At 42.6% G+C, this 23,788-nt stretch overlaps 2 protein-coding genes across 3 annotated transcripts in view; one reads left to right on the forward strand and one right to left on the reverse strand.

Moving 5' to 3' along the window:
• Nucleotides 1–838: 838 nt before the first annotated feature.
• On the reverse strand, nucleotides 839–10,050 carry PDHB (pyruvate dehydrogenase E1 subunit beta). Its single transcript, XM_083156266.1, has 10 exons — nucleotides 9,902–10,050; nucleotides 9,767–9,826; nucleotides 7,768–7,875; nucleotides 6,925–6,987; nucleotides 6,200–6,235; nucleotides 5,829–6,114; nucleotides 5,618–5,728; nucleotides 3,977–4,068; nucleotides 3,373–3,514; nucleotides 839–1,506 (listed from the first exon to the last, which is right to left on the reverse strand). Exons 1-10 carry the CDS (start codon nucleotides 9,935–9,937, stop codon nucleotides 1,358–1,360), a joined length of 1,083 nt encoding a protein of 360 aa, XP_083012392.1. The 5' UTR covers nucleotides 9,938–10,050; the 3' UTR covers nucleotides 839–1,357.
• Nucleotides 10,051–10,116: 66 nt separating this feature from the next.
• The window catches only part of KCTD6 (potassium channel tetramerization domain containing 6), a 32,703-nt gene continuing 19,031 nt past the window's right edge, over nucleotides 10,117–23,788 (forward strand). For both annotated transcript variants that reach the window (XM_083156269.1, XM_083156268.1), the window contains exons 1-2: nucleotides 10,117–10,322; nucleotides 15,423–15,523. The gene's annotated coding sequence lies outside the window, so the exon portion shown is untranslated. The remainder of the gene's footprint in view (nucleotides 10,323–15,422; nucleotides 15,524–23,788) is intronic.

Here is a 23,788-nt window from a genome sequence, read left to right on the forward strand (position 1 = left end):
GAGAGGGGACGCGGAATACATTTTAAATAATCCGCGTCCCCTCGCTGCGCTCGCCACGCTATATAAAATCAACTCTATGCCCACTTGGATAGTGGGGAAATGAACCCTTTTAACATTGAATCCTATGGAAAATCGCATGCGATTTGGTCGAAAATCGCATCGCATGTGATTGTATGCCTTAAGTTAAGGCATACAATCACATAATCGGGCGCCCAGATATTACACAAGTTCTCAATACCCAATTAAAGCCAACCATCTCTCCTCCTAACCCAACGCTCTATACCATGGGTCTTCAAACTATGGCCCTCCAGATGTTGTGGAACTACATGTCCCAGCATGCCCTGACAGTTTTGGCATGCTCTTATAGGAAAAAAATGTGGCAATGCATGTTGGAACTTGTAGTTTCACAACATCTGGAAGGCCACAGTTTGAAGACCCATGCTATACCATCTCCTCTCAGTCATTAAATCCCCTTTAGCTCTGTAAGGTCTCACAAGCAGGACCCTCTTCCCTCCCGCTCTTACCATCACTTCCTCACCAATGGTTCCCAAACCTTTGGATACAGCCACCACTGTCTGAGTGTCATGATTGCATGTACAGGAATGGTTACGGCATTTACTGGTCATGTTATGCCATGGTTCATGCTGCAGGTATTCAGCATTTTTATACTGGTTTCATTATGCACTATGCAGAGTTACTCTATGGGGTTATCGAACACTTCAGCAAGAACCTCACACTGTATAGTGCAGCGAGTGTTGTGCAGATTGGGAATCATTTGAATTGCCACCTAAGATTTTAGATGCAACATTATTACACAAAAGCATAAGAAATGAGAAGATTCCCAAAACAAATACAGGTTTTTATTGCCGTACAAAGCAACATTATATATTTTATCTTCATTACAGGAACCGGACCGAAGCATTTATACAGAAGTACGGAATTAGTTATTCCCAATAAATATTGTCCACCTTGTAACTAGAGATAAGCGGGTTTGGTTTTACTCTGTTTTTATAGCCAAATGATTGCAATTTCGGAGTTTTCTATTGGTTATTAGCTGTCAAGTGTTTTGGATTGCCAATCAGATCCTTCTTTGAGATCCAAATAAATCCAAACCCGCTCATCTCTACTTGTAACACATTTCTCCAATGAGACAGAGACACTGGTTGGAGTGTTTCCAATTGATTGCAGTCCCCTGTATCAGAGACCCCCTGTAAGTTACCTGATCTGCGTAAACAAGTCAGTTTCCCAGCAATAAATGAAATGGTTGGTCTTTATAGAACGGTAATCCAGAGAAAAAAATATAGGTGGGATACGGATGTTAAAGACATGTATGGTACCATTTATAGATTATAAACACCTAGACAACATTTAGTGTCTTTTTAACTGCAAATATGATATCCTTTACTTGTGGTATGCAGTTGTCTTCTAATATCTTGGCATAAGGCATGGGCACGTCAGCGCCAGTCACACGGAACACAGGTGCATCCAGGTAATTGAATGCAGGTCCTGCCAAAGAAGAACATTGTTACATGAAAATACTGTAAGCTGCCATTTGCTTGAGCCATCAGAGGACAGAAGCTGCAAATTAGTTTTATTCTTAGGAATGTTTACGCTTCAACCACTGTTAAAATTCTACCGTTGTGTTCTGTGACAGGTTATGAAAGGGCTATAACTATGAAGAAACTCAACTTCAAAACATATGGAGCATTTACAACGAGTAATAGCGTTAAGGCTTAGACACACTGCTCAGTTATGTTTAACCTGTTTGCCCTGAAGTAGACCACTTCAATTAATCTGTTGTTTGGGTGCCCTTTATCACACTGCAGTAGTCACACTGCAGGTAGGGTGGCCAATCCCAGGATTTGTTCCTTAAAAGCCAAGAATTCAATCCCAGGATTAAACTGTGCATGCACAGTCTATTGCTGGGCAGCATCTGAGCAGGTTCTCAGGCGCTGCCCGGCTTCTACCGTCCCCGGGAGCATGAAGACGTTGGTGGTCAGGCTGCGCAAGCCGCACAACCCACCTCGTCCTGGTCAGGCTGCACAAGCCGCACAACCCACCTCGTCCTGGTCAGGCTGCACAAGCCGCACAACCCACCTCGTCCTGGTTGTGCTGCCCTCCCAACTCCATAAGGGAACCCACCCTGGCTGATTCGCCCGCATCACCCATCCAGCTCCATCCCCTGGCCTCCCCACATAGCTCCTAGCCGCACCGTAAGTAAAATATGCGGGTTGGTATTTTTTTTTATTAGGGAATCCAATCCTGAATTCCGGGATTGAAAAAAAAAAAAAAAAAAACGCCCCGGTAGTTGCATCCCTAATTGCAGGGCAGCTAAAAGCACACTATGCAACACAGTACCCCCAATTGACATTAGGACAGTGTCCCCAGTTCATATTATGACACATTACACAGCCACAGTTCATATTATGAAAATTACCCTCCAGTTAATTTTATATCACATTACAAGGAGGATATCCAGAGGTGAAACTAAATCTGTGTAACCCCCATCTGTGAAACTAAATATAAATAGGCCGTTATGTACCAACTAAATGAGGAAAAAAAAAAAAAAAAAAAAAGTATAAAATCACACATGTAACTGATAGAGAATGTGGGCCTACTCAGCTCTGGGCCCCAAATCAGCTGTACTACTTACAGATGGAGCCCTCCTCATTTAGCCTGTTAATTGGATTAAGTGAGTAATAGGATTACTATGCTAATCCCCTACTGTATTGTTCTATGTATTGTATTGCTGCTGAGAACAATAGGATAGCCATGGCTGAGCCACGACCTAAGGAACAAAGTTGACAGGGGCTTCAACTGTACACCTATAGTAGCTCTGCCCTTGTCCCCAGCCCCATGCATTTATGCTATTGATAGAAGTTGTGCTCTGACTTTAGGTCACTTATCTCTTACGATTATGTAAATATGTGGCCACCGATTAAAAGCAGACAGATTTATTGATTTATTTTTAAATTGTGGTCCAGTTATTGATGGTTCTATTTTGTAAACACCAGTCTATCAAAGGTTCAGTTTCATTTTTGGATTTAAACTGGTAGACTCAACCCACTTCTCTCCTGTTATTCTCACTACATATATGAACATGACTGATACTAGTACTTGTCAGTTTTTAAAAGAACCATTTCTTGGCACCGGGGTCAATGTCGGGCCATACTGTACTACTGAGGCATATTTGGCCAGTAATATCCAGATATCTAACTTAAAATGAACAGCTTAGATATGAGGTAAAAGCAATTAGTAGGTAAACTGATAAATAAGGGAACAACTATTAAAAACAATCAAATTAAATCCAATTTAACTTAATCATCCGGGGATAAAAATGTATAGATCTGTACATGCTTATTAGAACATTACCTTCCATTATCTTGGCGCAGATTTCAGCTCCTACCCCAAACTGCGGCCACCCGCCTTCTACGGTCACCAGATGGTTGGTCTTTACCACGCTAGCTTCAATTGCTTCAGTGTCCATTGGCCGAATAGTCCGCAAGTTGATGACCTTTAAAAGAGACATATAGGCTAAGTCTTCATGTAATTTAAAATGGTAAAACTATTATAAATCATATGTATTTCAATAGGCTGCGATTCACCAACATAGGATTCAATTCTGGATACCATCCAAAAATTAATAGAATAAAAGTTACATTATCTGTCTGGGTATCCTGGAATTTATATGTTCACAACATCTGGAAAGCAATGGGTTGTCCTCACGAGTCCATACCCATTGGTGTGTCTCTGCACATTAACTCTACCAGCGCATTCTTAAAAAAAGAGACTTGATGTGGCATTGGTCTATGGCAGTGATGGCTAACCTGGACGCTCCAGCTGTTGTTCAACTACACATCCCAGCATGCTCTGCTAGTATTGCTATTTGGTCATGATAAAGTTGGAGTGTGAAGATTAGCCATCACTGGTCAATGGGGTCCGGCTTTAGTTTTCCATGGCTAGATTTAATTCTTACCTCGCAATCAATTCCTTCTTTAGCCAGCACATTGGCAGCCTCTAAACAATGACCGACAGAACGCGAATGAGAGACCAGAGAGATCTGAGTTCCTGTGGGTCAAGGACAGGTGTAGGTTACACACTACATACTTACATGCCTACCTCAAATAACTGTAAAGAAGCCATTCAACTTTAAATAGAAGATAATTCAACCAACTACTAAAGCAGTTCTAGATTACAACACATGTTGCCCTTTTCTTTGAACAATGCAGGTTTTTGGTAATAGGTTATAGTCTGCGAGGTGCAGGCTGTCCGGGAATTTCTGTGAGTGTTCCCACTTTCGCATTAAAGCCATCATTTACAAGGCAAAACCAGGTCTATTTTGTGTTGCAATTGATTGGTGCGTAAAAAAAAAAAAAAAAACACTCAAAGCCTCAAAGTCAAACAGCCAGAACCTCGCAGGCTATAATAACATATTAACCTTGGTTATTGTCCCTCCTGAAATAGGTACAACAGCATGTAAGACCAGAACATACTTCTCCCAAGAAGCCAACGGAGCAGATTTTTTATAGTATGGCAGTCATAATCCAGCGACACACTGGGCGACTATGCCCAGCGTGTATGGACAGCGATGATGACAATCATCGTTGCAGGGAAAGCCGCCTAGTGCATACACACTGAGCGGCTTTCCCCCTGCCCAGCGCCGATGGAGGAAGGGGAGGACAGCATTGTATAGGGGAGCGCTATGCAAAGCCTTCCTGAAAGCTGCACATCTGCTGGTGTAACCAGCAGATTAACAACTTTCCTGGCGATGATGTGGGAGCGCGCAGCAGCGCTCATTGCCGGGCCCTACACACTGGTGGCTTTGAGCTGAAAGCCACTCAAGCCTGCTGTTTTGAGCGACTTTCACCTCAAAGTCACCCAGTGTGTATGGGCCTTTAGTAAATGTAAATACTTTAACTGGTTTTCAATAAAAGGTCATCCATAGCATTTTCCTATAAAACATTTTGGGAAAGAATTTTCGCGTTGCGCCCAGTCAGATTTAGCGGTGTTACTTGGCTAAACCTGGTCGTTCTGGATGCTATTAGCGTGAAACATACATCGATTTTAGACGGGAGATTGGGTGTGCAAAACAATGGAATCTCCCTCTTTTGTATTTTAGATTTAGCAGCCTGTTAAATGGCAAGTATACAAATTAAATCTTTAGCTGTATCATTTACCAAGAAGCATGTAGCCCAAATCTCTTATACAGAGATTGTTTCATCAGCAAATAAATAAGAAAATCTCCCCTAACACAAGGTTTTTATGTTGTATGTACCCCTGTTACTAAGCAGCCTGTACACCAGTGGCGTCAAACAAATGGCCCTCCAGCTGTTGTGGAACTACACGTCCCAGCATGCCCTGCCACAGTTTTAGTTATCCATTATATAAAATCTATGACAGGGCATGCTGGGACATGTAGTTCCACAATAGCTGGAGGGCCATGAGTTGACACCACTGCTGTACACAGTTATACAATACTACGAAGTGTATGACCCTTCAAAGATGTCAAAGTGACAGATAGGAAGTCTACATCACAACCTAAAAGTCCCCCCATAGAAGACACACAGCATATTAACGCTATACTTTCAAATCCTAAATGATAAAGACCCAATCATACCTTGCCGTTCTATCTTCGCTTTACCAATGGGAACAACAAAGTCTTTTGATTGAGCTTCATCAGACATTTCGAATGGAACACCATACATTAACTCATTTTCTAGCATTACCACTGTAATGGAAACAGGTACATGTCAGAGAGGCTCCATTGGATCACTGGAGAGAGAATATAGTTAAGGGGGGTCTGTGGGAGCAATGGCCAATCCATTTACCTGGGTTATTATCCCGGATTGCGGCTTTCAGTAGTCCTCTAGCATCTTCTGCATTCCAGGGGCTCACCACCTTTAATCCAGGGCAGTGCCCGTACCAGGCAGCAAAGCACTGGGAGTGCTGGGCAGCCACACCAGCCGAGGCCCCATTTGGCCCCCGGAATACAATAGGGACAGGCACGAGGCCTGCTGACATGTAATAGGTTTTAGCAGCAGAGTTAATGACTTGATCTATGGCTTGCATGGAGAAGTTGAAGGTCATGAACTCACAGATCGGCCTCAGTCCAGCCTGTGATACAAATGAAACTGAATGAATACACTGATACTTCAGCTTCCATACAGAACAATCCGGCAAAGCGAAAATGCCCACTTACCATGGCAGCACCGACAGCAATGCCTGCAAAGCCCATCTGAAAAAGAAGGGGGGGGGGGGATATATATATATTAAGACTTGCACTAATGAAAGCACAGACTTCACCATGAATCCTTCCTAAATGTAGACACAATACACCTTATTCTGGTTCACTCGCAAAGGCATATTCCTTTACAAATGGACAAAACCATGTGCACTGCGGGGGGGCGCAGATGTAACAAGTGTGGAGAGATTTAGATTTGGGAGAGTTATTTTGTTTCTATAGGGTAAATACTGACTGCTTTATTTTTACACTGCGATATAAATATCACTTTGAAGTAAAACCCCACCCAAATCTAACTCTCTCTGCACATGTTACATCTGCCCCACCTGCAGTGCACATGGTTTTGTCCATTTGAGAAGTAAGATTGGCCCTTATTCTGGTTTACTCGCAAAGGCAAATTCCAAGTTCAGCATCACCAATTCAAAATCAACTCAACAGTCACCAATAGTCCAAGTTTTAGGTACACCCATGCTTGGCCACAGGTGGACTACACGTGGATACATGGACTGTTGTGGTGCCTTGAGGACTGCATTTTGGAACCTCTGCATTAATGGCATATTCTAGAAACTTATAACAAGCTGGTCCATATGCACCAGTGCTGATCTTCTCTGGCTAAATAAGAGATCTTCCAGGCTCCTGTCACAGAGAGTTATCTTCTACTTATGATACAGTATGTCACATACCTCAGAAATCGGAGTATCCATAACCCTTTTATCGCCATACTTTTTCCAAAGACCTCTACTTATCTGAAATACAAGACAATACATTTTAGGAGACATAACTATAGCTTTTTTTATTTTATAATACTGCTAGGTCACTTATACAAGCTGCAGTTTCTCGTCACCTGGGCCTTGATATTGGCTGCACTCCTCCGCCATTTGCCCTCATTCAGTGGTTACAGTTGGATTTTGCACACTTTATAAGGTCTCCCGATCATGCCCTCTTACCTGGTGAGCCCACTGTACCTGTGGTCAGAATAAGCTCTAGTTTGCCAACTACTTACATTCCTCTTGTGGTCACGGTGACTTAGCTGGGTCTCTACCAGCCCTCCAAGCAGTTGTCAAATATAGCAGTAACTTGCCTCTCTATAGCATGGCAGTATCCTTAGACCACCTCATATCTAATGACCTACTGCCATAGTCCACTGGTGTGCATTTTATTGTAAGGATCCTCTTCCTTACTACAGATTTACACCTGTATGCTCACACTGACACTGCTGCTCTGCAGCCGTCTATGTGGTTTCATTTTTGTGTTGAGCCATTCATTTGCATGTAGAATGGTATGACCTAAGAGTGACTATACTATATTACAGTTCTTCTGTGCAGTAGGTCTACATGGCTATAGATTATTAGGTGGAAACCACCTTACATTTGTAGGCAACAGATCACACTGGGGATTTGGTTATAAATACCATGAGTACTTCACTGTGGATTTTCCTAAATGTCAGTTCCATTAACAGAAAGTTCTAGTATCACCTCATTCAAGTTTTATCCCATGAAAGTGAGAAGACTAAAGATATACTTTACCTTATATGCGCCGTCATATTGAGCGACTTCCTCCCCCAAGATAAACACCTTTTCATCTCGTTCCAATTCTTCATCCAAGGCCTGGTTCAAAGCATCCCGAACGGTCACCTAACAATAATTATTGTGTGTTTTATACAGGGAACGTCACATACCAACTTCCTGCCTCAAGTCATTTAAAAGACACATTTAAGTGTATGAAAATATAAATATCCTCAATAAAAAACACATATTCAACAATATCTACCTTGTTTTGCATATTAACCCTTTGCAGTCCAAATGTATTTTTGCAATTAAAACAGTCTGGTTTAAAGTATTTTTTTATTATTATTATTATTATTATTATTATTATTATTATTATTATTATTATTATTATTATTATTATTTAAAAATGGTCTACATTGAATGTTGAATGATGTTAATGTTCTTATTTTAACCCCTTCCCGACATTTGACGTACATTTACGTCATGGTCGGGATGTACTTCCCGACACATGGCATAAATGTACGTCATGACTTGTAACTGTCACCGCGTCTAGAGACGCGGTGACAGAGGGACGATGTCTGCTGTCCCTGACAGCAGACATCTTCCCTCATTGCCCAGGGGGGGCAGCGATGCCCCCCGCCATGGGCGATCGCTGCGATTGGCTGTTCAAACGTGAACAGCCAAAAGCAGCGTTTACTGTGTTATGTGTAAAATTTAGACTCTGCTGCCCCCTAGCGTCCAAAAAAAATAAAAGAAAGTTGAAATAATGATGTAATAATAAAGTTTAGATATGGTCTTTGTTAGTTATTAACTATTTTGAGTGGTATGATTATTTGTCTCACAAGCAGAAAATGTAACATTTTGCAAATTGCTAAATGTTCATTTTTTTTACGACATTTTGGTATTTTTCACAAAAAAAAAAAAAAACTGTATCGACCAAAATTTATCACTAACTTAAAGTACAATGTGTCACGGGAAAACAATCTCAAAATCACTGGGATAAGTAAAAGCAAAAAAAAGTTATCCCCACTTAAGTGATACCTGTCAGATTTGAAAAAAAGGCCTCTGTCAGGAAGGCAAAAACATGCTGCGTCGGTAAGGGGTTAAAGTGGCTCTCCATTGGATCTGCTACTAGCACTAGGGATGTTGAACCTGACTAGACATCAGACCTGAAAGGGTTAAATGTCACACATCCCTGGAAAATAAAGCATGGTAAAAAAGCAATTGACAAAGGAATGGATAAGATGGGACGGTTTATAAAAACTGGTGTAGTGGGCCAAAACAATAACACATGTTCTAGCTTTATAAAGGGTACTGAAAAGGTCTGTTAGAATTGGCTCACTATGGGAAACCCTAATATTTGACAGACAGTACATACATTTCTCAACATCTCAAACTGTCACAGCATGTACTGCCATACCTGTAGGCTTTCACAGCTGCATTTGGGTATTGGGCCAACTAGTATTTTAGATTTTAAATGATAAAAAAAAAAAATTACAAAAATTATCAAAGTTTATTCTTTGAGTTCATTAAAACCAGCATTCCAATACAAAGTCTTAACATTGCATATAGTGCTACATTCTGTGTTTTGCACTTGGAATGACAGAAGGGAAATATTTCTGTTATTTGTATGACAAAGCAGCAATGGGCAACCCCGCCGCTCATCAACATAGCCTCTGCAGCCCCCACTTCTTTCTTCCACATAACACTTTGACCTCCCACGTGCCCCCAAAGCCCACACTGGCTTCATAACCACATACCACTGGCAGCCGCCACCTCCTGTCTTACGTGAGCAGCACAGTGCTGCAAGTACTAAGAGGGGACAGAATTAGGATATGAAGCTGACATGCACCATATAGAAGTCACACTGAAGGACAAGGCTTTTACAGGAGCTGCGGTTATACAGGTCACAGACATGGAATGGGGAAGAAATAATATCCACCAGCACACACACACTAATATTATATATATATATATATATATACACACACACACACACACCAAGGGTACACTGTACCTGCAGGGCGGCTGGCGAGGTCCTGTGGAACTCCCTCTGCAGGAGCACCGACACTCCGCTCTGTGGAGACAAGGACACACTTAGCACCGCTCTCCTGTTATACTCAATCCCACTGTACCTTGCTACTCTCGTTACCTTGCCCCCGCAGAGAAATCTCCTAAGCGCTGCCATCTTGCCTCTGTCCTCTGACAAGACGTCGCCCTTCGCAAGGATTTCCACCAATCAGAGCGCAGACACGCCGGACCAGACTGCGATCGTCAGCTGACTGGTTTAGATCAATCACAGTTGAGGTGTGTCGAACACATCGGCCACGCCCCTCACCGTCTCAGGAGCAAGCGGCCAGAGGGGAGCGGAGAGTGTTACTACGCAACCACCAATCAGCGTGCGGGCGTGGGCTGGGCACGTATACGGAAAGCAAAGAGGACCAGTTGTATTCAGTCCGCGGGTTTGTGGGAGGAGTCAGGAGAAGGCCGTAGTTCTTTTTTGCACACTGGGGTGATTGCTGGCCGTGCCTCGCCCCCCTGCATCCCTCACAGCCAGACTGGGCATAATACGGGTAAGGGCGGGCTTGCACATACCTTTCTATCACATGGGGGCGTCAGACAGGCAGCTTCTAATTGTCCCGGACCCCACCACTAATTCTATCTATCTATCTATCTATCTATCTATCTATCTATCTATCTATATCATATATTTATCTATCATCTATGTACAGTATCTAATAACTATCATTCTCTCTTTATCATAAATCTATCTATCATCTATGTACAGTATCTAATAATTCTCATATCTATATCTCCTATGTAACATTTATATCTAATATATATCTACAGTATCTAACAACGATCAATTTAATATCTATCACATATATTTTACCGCACATATTGATCCCACCTTTATATTATACTTACAAGTTAATCTATGAATTATTATAATCATTATCCATGTAATTTGTGTTTTATTTATTATTATTTGGTCACATTCTGTATTGTTAACACAATGTACTAAAGTTATTTGTTTATCACTTTTTGTAAATGTTCATTATTATACAGTGTTATACAGGAATATTGTGAATGGAACTTGATAAGATTTACCTGGACTATGTTTTTCACTTTTATTTTTGACCAGAATGAATTTATTCTAATGCATTATTTTCATTGTGACACTTTTTTTTATAATATTTTGATTTATGTCATCTTAAGTATATGGCACTTGTTCCCAAACTATTTCTACCTGTCCAGATTGGCAGTCACTAGCACCATATACTGTATAATTTGATGTGAAACTGGACCACCAACTTTGGAACCCCTGCAAGTGTCCTGTGGCACAGCCGTGACAGGGCACTAGTACAGGGTATAATATACTCTTTACTGTAAATTATAAGGCTGAGTCTCCACAGAGTTCTGTAATAATATGACCCTAGCACTGACTTTAAATCACTATAATTCCAAGTTTTTCTTATTGAAGAATTAAATGATGACTCACTGGGGAAAATTCAATTAAGATGAATGGGAATGAGTGTCTGGAGTTAATCCATTTTCTGCACCTCCCCTTAACCCTGACAATGCTAACACCTATCCCAAGTGTCCCGCTGAGCTCCGCGTGGTCCGTTAAGCTATATGCTGTGCTCCTGCTCTGTGGCTCCGGTTAGCTGGCGCTGTAAGCTAATGTTGCTTGCCAGAAGTTTCACAGCATCTCGGTTCACGGTCATAGATCACCTGACCGGGAGATCGGAGAGAAGGAGCCTGATGGGCACTGATCCCTAGGTACTGAAACATGCATGTAAGTTTTATTTCATTGCAGCTACTTATTTTCCTCAGTTATCAGCCTGTGGCTTATTTAGACACAAAAGACTGATCACAGGAGCAGGCTCTGAGCTGTACTCTGCCTGTCAGAGCAGAGCAAGATATATTACTGTAAATTCGATAAGATTTCCCATTACAAGTATAGAAAATGCGGTCTGCAGGGATGGCAGCAGAAATCTTCGGGCCCAGTATATCTCTGGGGCCCTCCATCCCCACCACCACTTGAGCAGCGGATGTGTTTTATTATTACAAAAAAAAAACTGATTATTGATGTTCACTATGCAATGTAATAAATCTCTGCTGCAATGTGGGCCATAATAACACCTGCGCTTTTACATTAAATCTACATTTCATTGTGAATATTTAATTGAGGGGGTGTTAATAAATAATAACTGCCTGTTCATAAATGAGACCAAGTGGGTGACAGCATTTCCACGCTGTCACTTTTAGAAACACACCTCCGTGGTACTGTCGGCACCGCAATACAGGCTCCTGCAGGCCTGCTCTACCTAGATGGATAGACCGTCACCATTGCAGGGACAGGACAAAAAAGGACAGATGGGAGGGGTAGCCTGATGACCAGGCCAAGTGGCGTTAATGGAGGGTAAATCCTAGTAAGTTCCCTTCCAGGAATGTAGGCAGGTGGGTGGGTGGCCTTTATAAGCCAAAGCACCTCAGAAACTTTTTGGCCCCTTACAAGGTCAGGGCTAAATGTGGGTGTCCCCTTTGACCCCCCCCCCCTTTTTTTTTCGCCAGCCTGACGATCTGATTACAATAAATTGCCTTTTGTGGATTCACCAATTGCCCCTTCATGCATTTATGTGATCCTAAAATAATGTACTTCCATTTTCACATTATTTCAGTAAAAATAACATTGGTAAATATGCCCGTTAGTATTAAGTAAGGTACTTGTGTAGTTCCACGGTGCCAGCATGGCGCCGTGCGTCTGATTCCCCTTGCGGGGCTCGCTTCGATCGCCCACGCTGCGGGCTCGCTACGCTCGCCAAGCTATCTAAAATCATCTCCATGCCTACATGGATAGTGGGGGTATGAACTATCCATGTTGGCATGGAGTAAAGTTACTTTATTTTAGATAGTTTGTGCCGAGCGTAGAACCCGGAAGTAGCAAGGCGCCGTGAAACTACACCTTAAGTAATAAATACATTGCTGTTGGAATATTTTGATACTTGTCACTTTTTAGTTCACGTATGTATGTATATATATATATATATATATATATATATATATATATATATATATACTAAATCTTATCACCATTTTGATGTGAAGTACCGCTAGTGACCACTTGATGCACAAAATTACTCCTTAACAGAAAGTGAAAACAACATAATCTGTTTCAAACTTGCTGCATATGGCGAGAGAGGGAGCAGTGGAGGAGATTGGAGGTAGGAACAGATAGAGATATACTTTTTTTTTTTCCGGGCGTCACAGCTCGCACAGACAGTATTTAACTCACCCCCTGCACACGCTGTTCCCACGTCGCTGGGTTTTTACAGTGGCGTGGAAATGTCGTGTGCAGCCGCTAAAACAGTGGGGCTCACGGCTAAATGCAGCGGGCTCCCTGTATTAGCTGCGACCATGCCGTTTGGGGGAATCCTCACTGTCCTCTGACGTGTGTACGGGGCTTATCTTTAGGTGTATAACTAGATGGGTTCGACCTCAGCATGGTTGACCACAACATCTAGACATCGTAGTTCTGTCGAACGGATACAGTAGCAGATAGGGTACAGCAATGAGCTTTGCATTTGACTTGTTCCTCTGTTGAGATCTGGCTGTATAATTCTCAGCCATTTTCAGTGAGGACAGAAATGTGGTGTATGAGGGCTGAAATCCAGCCTTCATGTTGCCATCAGTTCCATCTCTAAATTATCTTCTTATTATAGACCCCCTGGGCACAGAACCCTCCATAGAGGGGTAGATGTATGAAGCAGTGATGAGTTGTAGAAGTGATTAATTACCTGGTACTTTATCACCGGCCAATCAGCTACTAACTGTCCCTTTTTTTTTTTTTTTTTTACTTTTTATTCAGCACAGTCAATATATAATACAAATTTGAACATACATGTAATCTGTACATTAGAGAATACAGGATTTCCATACAGTTTGTGATACATCAGTAGCATTTTTGGATTTACAAAAATAGAAATTTCTTATTTTTTAACTTCTTGATGCAAATCGTCTTATGTCTGTTTTTTGTATATCTCGTACATATGACATATCAAATATTCAATTGTACATGTATATCTTGCAAACATCCAAACAAATAAAACATAACGAATAATGACAAAACAATAATGCTCTCTCTCCCCCACCACTCCCACATCCCCGCAGCTAGGTCGGCACTATTGCCCAAGATCTATTGGCGGATCATCTGCCAAGGACCGCAGTAGAAACCAGGATGTATGTTTCATGCTTTCCTGAATCTGCTTTCTGATATCTATAGAAAGTGTGTTGATGTAACTTTCACTGGTTTCCTTGTTACCCATAAAATAGCTTCTATGGGGAGATATATACGCCCTGTGGTAGATATTGAGAAACATTTCAACATACATAGTTGAGGATATTGTTGTACAGAATTTGATTAACGCCTTAACAAGATCCTCTGCTTCATACTCTGGAAATTTCGAGGTCCACTGCATCATTCCCGTCCCTGACTTGGAGTAATCGTATATAGTCCTGAAGTGCTGGTAATAACAAGTTATGGCCTTTTTTTCCAAAGGTTCTTGGAGCAACATAGTATCTATTGGATTACTCCAATCTCCATTGGAGAACTGACGGACAACCGAGCTAAGGTAGTGTTTAACCTGTAGGAAGGCCAAGGGATATCCCACCAGACAGGGATATTTTTCCACCGCCTCCGTGTATGTCAATATTTTATGCGTTGGTCTATCTACCAAGGCATTAAGTGTGGGCATCCCACCCGCCCTCCAGATATTGAAGGGATATGCAGCCTTGCCATCTTGAAAGTCTGGATTATTCAAGAGTGGAAGGTGCAATGACTTATGTGAGTTGAGGCCCTTTTGGTGTCTCACCCAATGCCACGTTTTCTTAGTGTTCCATAATAATGGATTTTCTTTTACGTGTGTAGGGACCTCCTGATCGTGGAGATGCAGGAACGATAGGATAACTGTCCCTTTTTTAAACCCAGCCTGTAACTTAACAGTCGGGAGTTGATTGGCTTGTGATAAAGTACCAGGCACTTTATCACTTCTCCTCCCTTATCACTGCTTCATACATCTTCCCCAGAGTAACATCCAGGTTACACCCTACCTGCTGTCAATGTGCTTCTCCTCTTCTTCCTCTAGTACCAAAAGCAATCGTCATTAGATATTTTAATGAGTGAGCTGCTACGGCCAAAAAGGAGATCCCTGCTTGTGCCCCTCCTGGGGTGCGAGAAATAGTAAGAAAAAACTATTTCAGTGATGCTGTTTTGTGCCCTAGTGCGGCGCAAACCGCATTGCCGCGGGGTGGTTAAGTTGATAACACCTGCGAGTACCGGCATAACAGCAAGCTGATTTGAATAGCCCCCCTCTATCAATCTTGCTGTACTTTTGTGTTTTCCAGTTAATCTAATGTGAAATAGTACTTGGCCACTGTGCTCACCTGCATCTGTGTGACTGGAAGCCAATATTGTGAACTCTCCCAAGTTTGTAAAGAAGCTTTGGTTATGTAAGCACAGTCTTGTGACATCCGATGAAATGTGATAAGCGTATACTGTATCATCTGGCAGTCGTACTGCTCTGTCCTGCCCTATTTTTGGTGTATTATGTTAGCAGTACTAACTCTTTCAGACATTCGCCATTTATCTGATGCCTTCTTTTGTTTTGCAGGAAGCTGCTCCCTAACACCAAATGAGAAGCAAGAGACAGATTCAGCAAACAATCTACCGGTATAGAATTAACAATGCCTCAGTCACTGTAGCTTTCCAAAGGTAATGATAACCGTTCCTTTGTTATATGGCTCCCACCACATCTCTAACTGTGTGGAGTTTGTATATTATCCCTGTACTTGCATAGGTTTCACCCAGGTACTCCAGTTTTCTCCTACAATCCAAAAATATACTGCTAGGCTAATTGACTTCTGACAAAGATTAACCCTATAGTGTAAGTGCGCATGTATGTGTGTTTAGGGCGGACTAGATGGGCCAACTGTTTCTTATCTGCCGTCAAATTCTATGATTCTGTATTTCTATATTGATTTGGTGATCTTTTACCACAGCTGCTTCTGCACCTTTAAGCTAATGCCGCTGATGATTTTGCTTCTAGTTAGATGCCCAATTGCAGCGGTGCATATAAAAAATAGACCATTTTTATGTAAAAATAAAAATGGGCGTGCCCCCCCCCCCCCCCCCCCCCCTCTCCCCTCCCGAGCCTAACCAGCCCCGAGATCATTGAGCCGGTCCCTGTTTCCCAAATTCCAGGAGAAAAAGTGATGGGGTCTCATCATAGACAGTCATATGGTCGACCACTAATGGTAGACAGTCACAAGGGCGACAGGGTCGACATGAGTTTTAAATGATTTTAGGGTGTCTATGTTGACGTCTGTGCATGGAAAATACAGACTGCTTTATTCTTACACTGCAATATAGATCTCACTTTGAAGTAAAACCCCACCCAAATCTAATTCTCTCTGCACTTGTTACATCTGCCCCACCTGCAGTGCACATGGTTTTGTCCATTTGAGAAGGAATTTGCCTTTGCGAGTGAACCAGAATAAGGGCCCTCATCCATGCTTAGAACAGATCGTTAAATCAAGATGACTAAGTCACCTGTGGCCAAGCATGTAAATACCTAAACCTGAACTGTGGAATGTCTGCACTGTTGTGTTCTGCTCTGCAGTAATGTCAATGTGCTAGGAGCCACACCATGGCACCTGGAACCCATGTCACACTCTAATAGGGTATGTGGCCTCTGCATTTTGGAAAAGTCGCATGTTTGGGCCAATATGTTATTGCAAAAAAAAATATATATACAATGTGTTTGGCAGAGCGGCACTCCTAGTTGTGTCCCAAGTAGGGGGTAATAAGCTGGTGCGCGCCGGAGAATAGCCCGTGGGAGACCGGCTGTATATCCGTGTGGTGTCGGCGGCACTCAGGGTAAATGAAGAGACAGGAGACCTGATATCTTCCTATGTTTCGAGACCTTACGGTCCCTTTAAAGGGACCGTAAGGTCTCGAAACGTAGGAAGATATCAGGTCTCCTGTCTCTTCATTTACCCTGAGTGCCGCCACCGTAAGGTCTCGAAACGTAGGAAGATATCAGGTCTTCTGTCTCTTCATTTACCCTGAGTGCCGCTGACACCACACGTATGTATGTGTGTGTGTGTGTATATGTATGTGTATATATATATATATATATAGTCCAATCCAAAGAATAATGGCACTCACCAGGGCTTGAGTTATAAACTTTCAGCAGGAGTTTTATTCCATATCACAAAAAGGAATCACATGTAGACAGTCAGGTCGACGTTTCGGCCACGGAGCGTGGCCTTAATCATGACCTCCTCTTACAAGACACACAGACAAATCCCTGATGGCATGTGCCGGCATTTATGAGCCCAGTAATCCCTCCCACCAGGGAACAACCTATCCGCAAAAGTCACCCTTAAACACCACCTCCGCTCCATTGCTCACCCATAACAAAAGATCGCCGACTGGCACAATATTAAATACATTACATTTAGTTGAAGAGCAAACAACATCCATTGCTCCATTCGCGGATACAGCATCGCCATCCTGGCGTGCGTTCCACTGCGGCGGAAGTCACCTGTCCTGCGGTCCAGCAGGCAGCCGGATCTTCCGTTTCTGTACAACAGCCGCTGTGCGTTCCACTCACTCTCACTGGTGGAACGCACGGCCATTACTATCCTCATTGTGTTTATTAAACCTACAGCGCCTTCTGTCAGAGTAAAACAACTGAAGCGGAGATGGTCAACACTACCACGTCCATATGTTAACCACATCATTAGGGCAATTTGAACTCTCTAATACCGGCGCATACCATATCATTAAAAAACATGAAAATGTAACACTAACTTATCACAAACACACATATAACAATCATCACATGAGACAACACCATTATTCAGTATTGTAAAACAATTACATTAACACAATGGGCCTCCAGTCTCAATTACCCCTCCCTGTATGAAAAAATAATTCAAGAAAAATTCAGAAAAAAATTTTTTTTAGAGAAAAATTTTTCAAAAAAATTCTCAGAAAAAACTCCGAAACAGGAAGCCACAAAGAAATCATAAGGAAAATCCATAGTATTAGTTACTGAAGAAAAATTCCTAAATGGTTATATTCATTCAGCCCTTTTGGGGCAATAGTGTCCAGATCATGTATCCAGCGGCACTCTCTTTTCAATAACAATAGGTCCCTGTCACCACCCCGACGTAGCGGAGGCACCCAATCGATGATCATACATTTCAACATCGATATTTGATGTCCTTTCAAGGCAAAATGTGCAGCTACTGGCTTATCCGTATTGCCCCTTTCAAGGGCCAAGCGTATGTCGGAACGATGCTGTGTCATTCTTTCTCGGAATGTTCTCCTCGTTTTGCCGACATATATTAAGCTGCAGGGGCACTGAAGGATATAAACTACAAAGTCAAGCTGGCAATGCATTTTATGTCGCAAATGAATCCTTCTTCCCGTTTGTGGATGTGGGAAAGAGCTACCGACCATCAGGGACCGACACGTCGTGCAACCTAGGCACCGATAGCATCCATTTTTCCGTGTCAGCCAGGTCTTACCGTCATCTTTTTTGACATCATCTGAATTGGCATTGGTACGGTATAGTAAATCTTTGAGATTTGACCCTCTCCTTATGCCTAGCAAAGGCGGCCCATTTCTAGCCTTACTGAGATCTGGGTCAGTTTTTACTATCTCCCATTTTTTCTTAATGGAGCGCTGTACCGCACGCAGTTTAGTATCACATTTGACACTGAAGAGCAACCTATCGGCATCCTGCCGCTTCTCTCTCAGAGTGTCCTTGTGGAATAAAGACTGTGCCCTGGTGAGGCAGTTCTCAACAGATGTCATCTTATAGCCTCGTTCATGAAACCTCTGTTTGGTTTCCTCTATTTGAGCAGCTGCCAGTTCTTCTTCCGAGTTGTTGCGTAGAACTCGCATAAATTGCGATACTGGCAAGCTGTTCTTGAGGGCCTCAGGGTGGTGACTAGTTGCTGACAGCAGAGTGTTCCTGTCAGTCAATTTTCGGAACAGGGTATGGGCGAGTCTTCCATCTTTTCTGAATATAAGCACATCCAGAAAACTCATCTTTTCACGATTAATCTCAGCCGTAAATTTCACCGGAGTACTGAGAGAATTTAAGCTCTCTATCATTGCCAAAAAGGATTGCTCACTGCTTTGCCAAATAATAAAAATATCAACGATAAATCTTCGATAATAACGTATATGGGACCCGAACACTGGCATAATATGGTTCCGCTCATATTCATCCATGTAAATATTAGCGTACCCAGGAGCCAGGTTCGAGCCCATAGCAGTCCCAGACCGCTGAAAGAAAAATTCTTTGTTATACATAAAATGATTTCTCTCCAGTACAACCTTCAATAATGACAGGACAAATTCAATCGGTGGTCCTGAATATGGACCTTTACAGAGACATTTTCTAACCGCCTCCACACCGTCACCATGTGGGATGACGGTGTAGAGGGAGCTAACATCCATGGTCGCTAGGAAACAACCATCTGGTATCTCACCCAGGGCCTTCAAACCCTCCAGAAAGTGACTTGTGTCACGTATGTAGCTGTCGATCCTGCTGACACATTCTTGCAGATAAAAATCCACAAGCTGTGCCAACGGTTGTAACACCGAGTCACGTGCCGAAATTATCGGCCTGCCCGGTGGTTCAATACAAGATTTATGGACCTTGGGCAGTGTATATAGAATTGGACAGACTGGGTGCTCTACAGATAAAAAACCTGCCAGCACTTCATCTATCCATCCACTGCCCAAGGCCATAGCAATCAAACTGTCAACCTCTTTTTTTACTCTCATCATTGGGTTGTAGGACAGCCTTTCATACGTGACACTGTCACTTAACTGCCTCCTGATTTCTCGATCATAGTTGGCCAAATCCTGAAGGACCACAGCCCCTCCTTTATCGGCCTTCCTTATGACTATATTGAAGTCCGATCTCAAAGTCTTCAAGGCCTCCCTCTCAGCTCCCGTCAAATTATCAAATGGCACTTTGTCAACACATCCTAATGTCACATCTTCGTTAACCAATCTAAGAAAGGTCTTAATATTAGGATTATTCGACATAGGGTCAAAGGTACTTGGGGATTTAAATCTCACATTCTCAACCTCAGTTGGTACTCTATTGCCTTTGTCCCTGTCTTTATCCTTTGTAAAAAACTCATTGAGTCTCAGCTTCCTACCCATTTTGTAATGGTCTACAGACCAATTAAAGCTGTCAAATTTACACGTGGGTACGAAGCTGAGGCCCTTTGAGAGCAATGATGTTTCTGCACTGGTCAAGTGATGTTTTGACAAGTTAAATATCAATTCCTGTTGCCCCTTCTCCGCCCCTTTTGGGCAGCTTTTTTTGCGGCCCCTCCGCGGATGCGGTCTGCTTTTTCTGGGTCTAATTTCTGAGCTCTGGTCTCCACCCCTAAAAAAGCACCTGTCGGCGGTCTAGATCCGGCTGCTTCTGAATCAGATGCTGAATTAGAGGTGGTTGTGTCAAAATTGTACTCCCTCTGGGGTCTCCTCTGGCGAAATCTAACTGGGCCCCTCCTTTGGTCACCGTCACCGGATAACCATTTATAAACTGTATGATTTTTATAATCTTGTTCGACTATGTCGAGTTTCTTCCTCTTAAAGAGGACCAGTTCTGATTGATATTTCTCAATCTGTGCGCCCAGTTTTATCAGCCAGGGTTCAGTTTTATCAGAGACTAACGTAGGTGTGTGTTCTGCATCGAACTTGGAAATCTCTTCCCTGACCTTAACAAGCTCAACTCCTACTTCCTCAACCACGAGGAGTAGTAGGTCTAAGGAACATTTATTCAAAATACTACACCACCTACTGCAAAAACTGGGGTTTCTGCGGCCAATGGTGGGAATATTAGAAATTCTAAACCCTCTAGGGATACGCTTTGACCTAAAATACTCAGACAAAAATTGCCCATGGAGCATTAATTCAACCTCTTTCCTTTTTAATCTATTCAATTTGTTATAGACTTCACTTGGGGTTAGTTGGGGCAACAAGTTGAATTCCAACTGATCAAATAATATCTTATCAGCTTCATCATGCCTCAGTGATAGCTGTACATTTTCGGCATCGCTTAACAACGTATCACTGAGGAAACCTTGACTAGTTGACATAATTTAGCCACTGAAAAAATTTACAAAGAGCTTGGTGGAGCCCTAAAAATCACAAAACATAACAAACACCACAAAACATACAAGGTACTACGTATTATAGCACTGGAGGCCCAATAAACAAACTCAGTCTAAAACCGCTCTAATAGCAACCCAAAAATTCTTCGGGATATATCATTGGTCTTTGAGGAAAAAATAACAAAGCAGTGAAAAATGCAATCTTTAGAAAAAAATGCTTGTATACATATCTTTACTTCCATAGACACGCCTCTTCAAACGAAATAAGCAGTCCAGGGTTAGCAGGGTGCACAGCCAAAAGAGAAAGTCCAACTTGCTCTTTATACAAATCCTGGTTTAGGTCGGCACTCACTTTCACAATCCAGCATCCGCCTGGGGTCGCACATCAGTGGGTCCTTATGCAGGCCACAAATACAGTCCAATCCAAAGAATAATGGCACTCACCAGGGCTTGAGTTATAAACTTTCAGCAGGAGTTTTATTCCATATCACAAAAAGGAATCACATGTAGACAGTCAGGTCGACGTTTCGGCCACGGAGCGTGGCCTTAATCATGACCTCCTCTTACAAGACACACAGACAAATCCCTGATGGCATGTGCCGGCATTTATGAGCCCAGTAATCCCTCCCACCAGGGAACAACCTATCCGCAAAAGTCACCCTTAAACACCACCTCCGCTCCATTGCTCACCCATAACAAAAGATCGCCGACTGGCACAATATTAAATACATTACATTTAGTTGAAGAGCAAACAACATCCATTGCTCCATTCGCGGATACAGCATCGCCATCCTGGCGTGCGTTCCACTGCGGCGGAAGTCACCTGTCCTGCGGTCCAGCAGGCAGCCGGATCTTCCGTTTCTGTACAACAGCCGCTGTGCGTTCCACTCACTCTCACTGGTGGAACGCACGGCCATTACTATCCTCATTGTGTTTATTAAACCTACAGCGCCTTCTGTCAGAGTAAAACAACTGAAGCGGAGATGGTCAACACTACCACGTCCATATGTTAACCACATCATTAGGGCAATTTGAACTCTCTAATACCGGCGCATACCATATCATTAAAAAACATGAAAATGTAACACTAACTTATCACAAACACACATATAACAATCATCACATGAGACAACACCATTATTCAGTATTGTAAAACAATTACATTAACACAATGGGCCTCCAGTCTCAATTACCCCTCCCTGTATGAAAAAATAATTCAAGAAAAATTCAGAAAAAACTTTTTTTTAGAGAAAAATTTTTCAAAAAAATTCTCAGAAAAAACTCCGAAACAGGAAGCCACAAAGAAATCATAAGGAAAATCCATAGTATTAGTTACTGAAGAAAAATTCCTAAATGGTTATATTCATTCAGCCCTTTTGGGGCAATAGTGTCCAGATCATGTATCCAGCGGCACTCTCTTTTCAATAACAATAGGTCCCTGTCACCACCCCGACGTAGCGGAGGCACCCAATCGATGATCATACATTTCAACATCGATATTTGATGTCCTTTCAAGGCAAAATGTGCAGCTACTGGCTTATCCGTATTGCCCCTTTCAAGGGCCAAGCGTATGTCGGAACGATGCTGTGTCATTCTTTCTCGGAATGTTCTCCTCGTTTTGCCGACATATATTAAGCTGCAGGGGCACTGAAGGATATAAACTACAAAGTCAAGCTGGCAATGCATTTTATGTCGCAAATGAATCCTTCTTCCCGTTTGTGGATGTGGGAAAGAGCTACCGACCATCAGGGACCGACACGTCGTGCAACCTAGGCACCGATAGCATCCATTCTTCCGTGTCAGCCAGGTCTTACCGTCATCTTTTTTGACATCATCTGAATTGGCATTGGTACGGTATAGTAAATCTTTGAGATTTGACCCTCTCCTTATGCCTAGCAAAGGCGGCCCATTTCTAGCCTTACTGAGATCTGGGTCAGTTTTTACTATCTCCCATTTTTTCTTAATGGAGCGCTGTACCGCACGCAGTTTAGTATCACATTTGACACTGAAGAGCAACCTATCGGCATCCTGCCGCTTCTCTCTCAGAGTGTCCTTGTGGAATAAAGACTGTGCCCTGGTGAGGCAGTTCTCAACAGATGTCATCTTATAGCCTCGTTCATGAAACCTCTGTTTGGTTTCCTCTATTTGAGCAGCTGCCAGTTCTTCTTCCGAGTTGTTGCGTAGAACTCGCATAAATTGCGATACTGGCAAGCTGTTCTTGAGGGCCTCAGGGTGGTGACTAGTTGCTGACAGCAGAGTGTTCCTGTCAGTCAATTTTCGGAACAGGGTATGGGCGAGTCTTCCATCTTTTCTGAATATAAGCACATCCAGAAAACTCATCTTTTCACGATTAATCTCAGCCGTAAATTTCACCGGAGTACTGAGAGAATTTAAGCTCTCTATCATTGCCAAAAAGGATTGCTCACTGCTTTGCCAAATAATAAAAATATCATCGATAAATCTTCGATAATAACGTATATGGGACCCGAACACTGGCATAATATGGTTCCGCTCATATTCATCCATGTAAATATTAGCGTACCCAGGAGCCAGGTTCGAGCCCATAGCAGTCCCAGACCGCTGAAAGAAAAATTCTTTGTTATACATAAAATGATTTCTCTCCAGTACAACCTTCAATAATGACAGGACAAATTCAATCGGTGGTCCTGAATATGGACCTTTACAGAGACATTTTCTAACCGCCTCCACACCGTCACCATGTGGGATGACGGTGTAGAGGGAGCTAACATCCATGGTCGCTAGGAAACAACCATCTGGTATCTCACCCAGGGCCTTCAAACCCTCCAGAAAGTGACTTGTGTCA

This window comes from Crinia signifera, chromosome 8 (assembly GCF_055691185.1).
Source record: "Crinia signifera chromosome 8, ASM5569118v1, whole genome shotgun sequence".
Classification (NCBI taxonomy): Eukaryota; Metazoa; Chordata; class Amphibia; order Anura; family Myobatrachidae; genus Crinia; species Crinia signifera.

Excerpts from the sequence above, each read along its gene's own strand:
- PDHB (XM_083156266.1), bottom strand. The coding sequence starts at position 9,937 with ATGGCAGCGCTTAGGAGATTTCTCTGCGGGGGCAAG. Across the intron at positions 6,988-7,767 it reads AATATGACGGCGCATATAAG|ATAAGTAGAGGTCTTTGGAA; the intron begins GTAAAGTATATC and ends CTTGTATTTCAG. Across the intron at positions 5,729-5,828 it reads AATCCGGGATAATAACCCAG|TGGTAATGCTAGAAAATGAG; the intron begins GTAAATGGATTG and ends TTTCCATTACAG.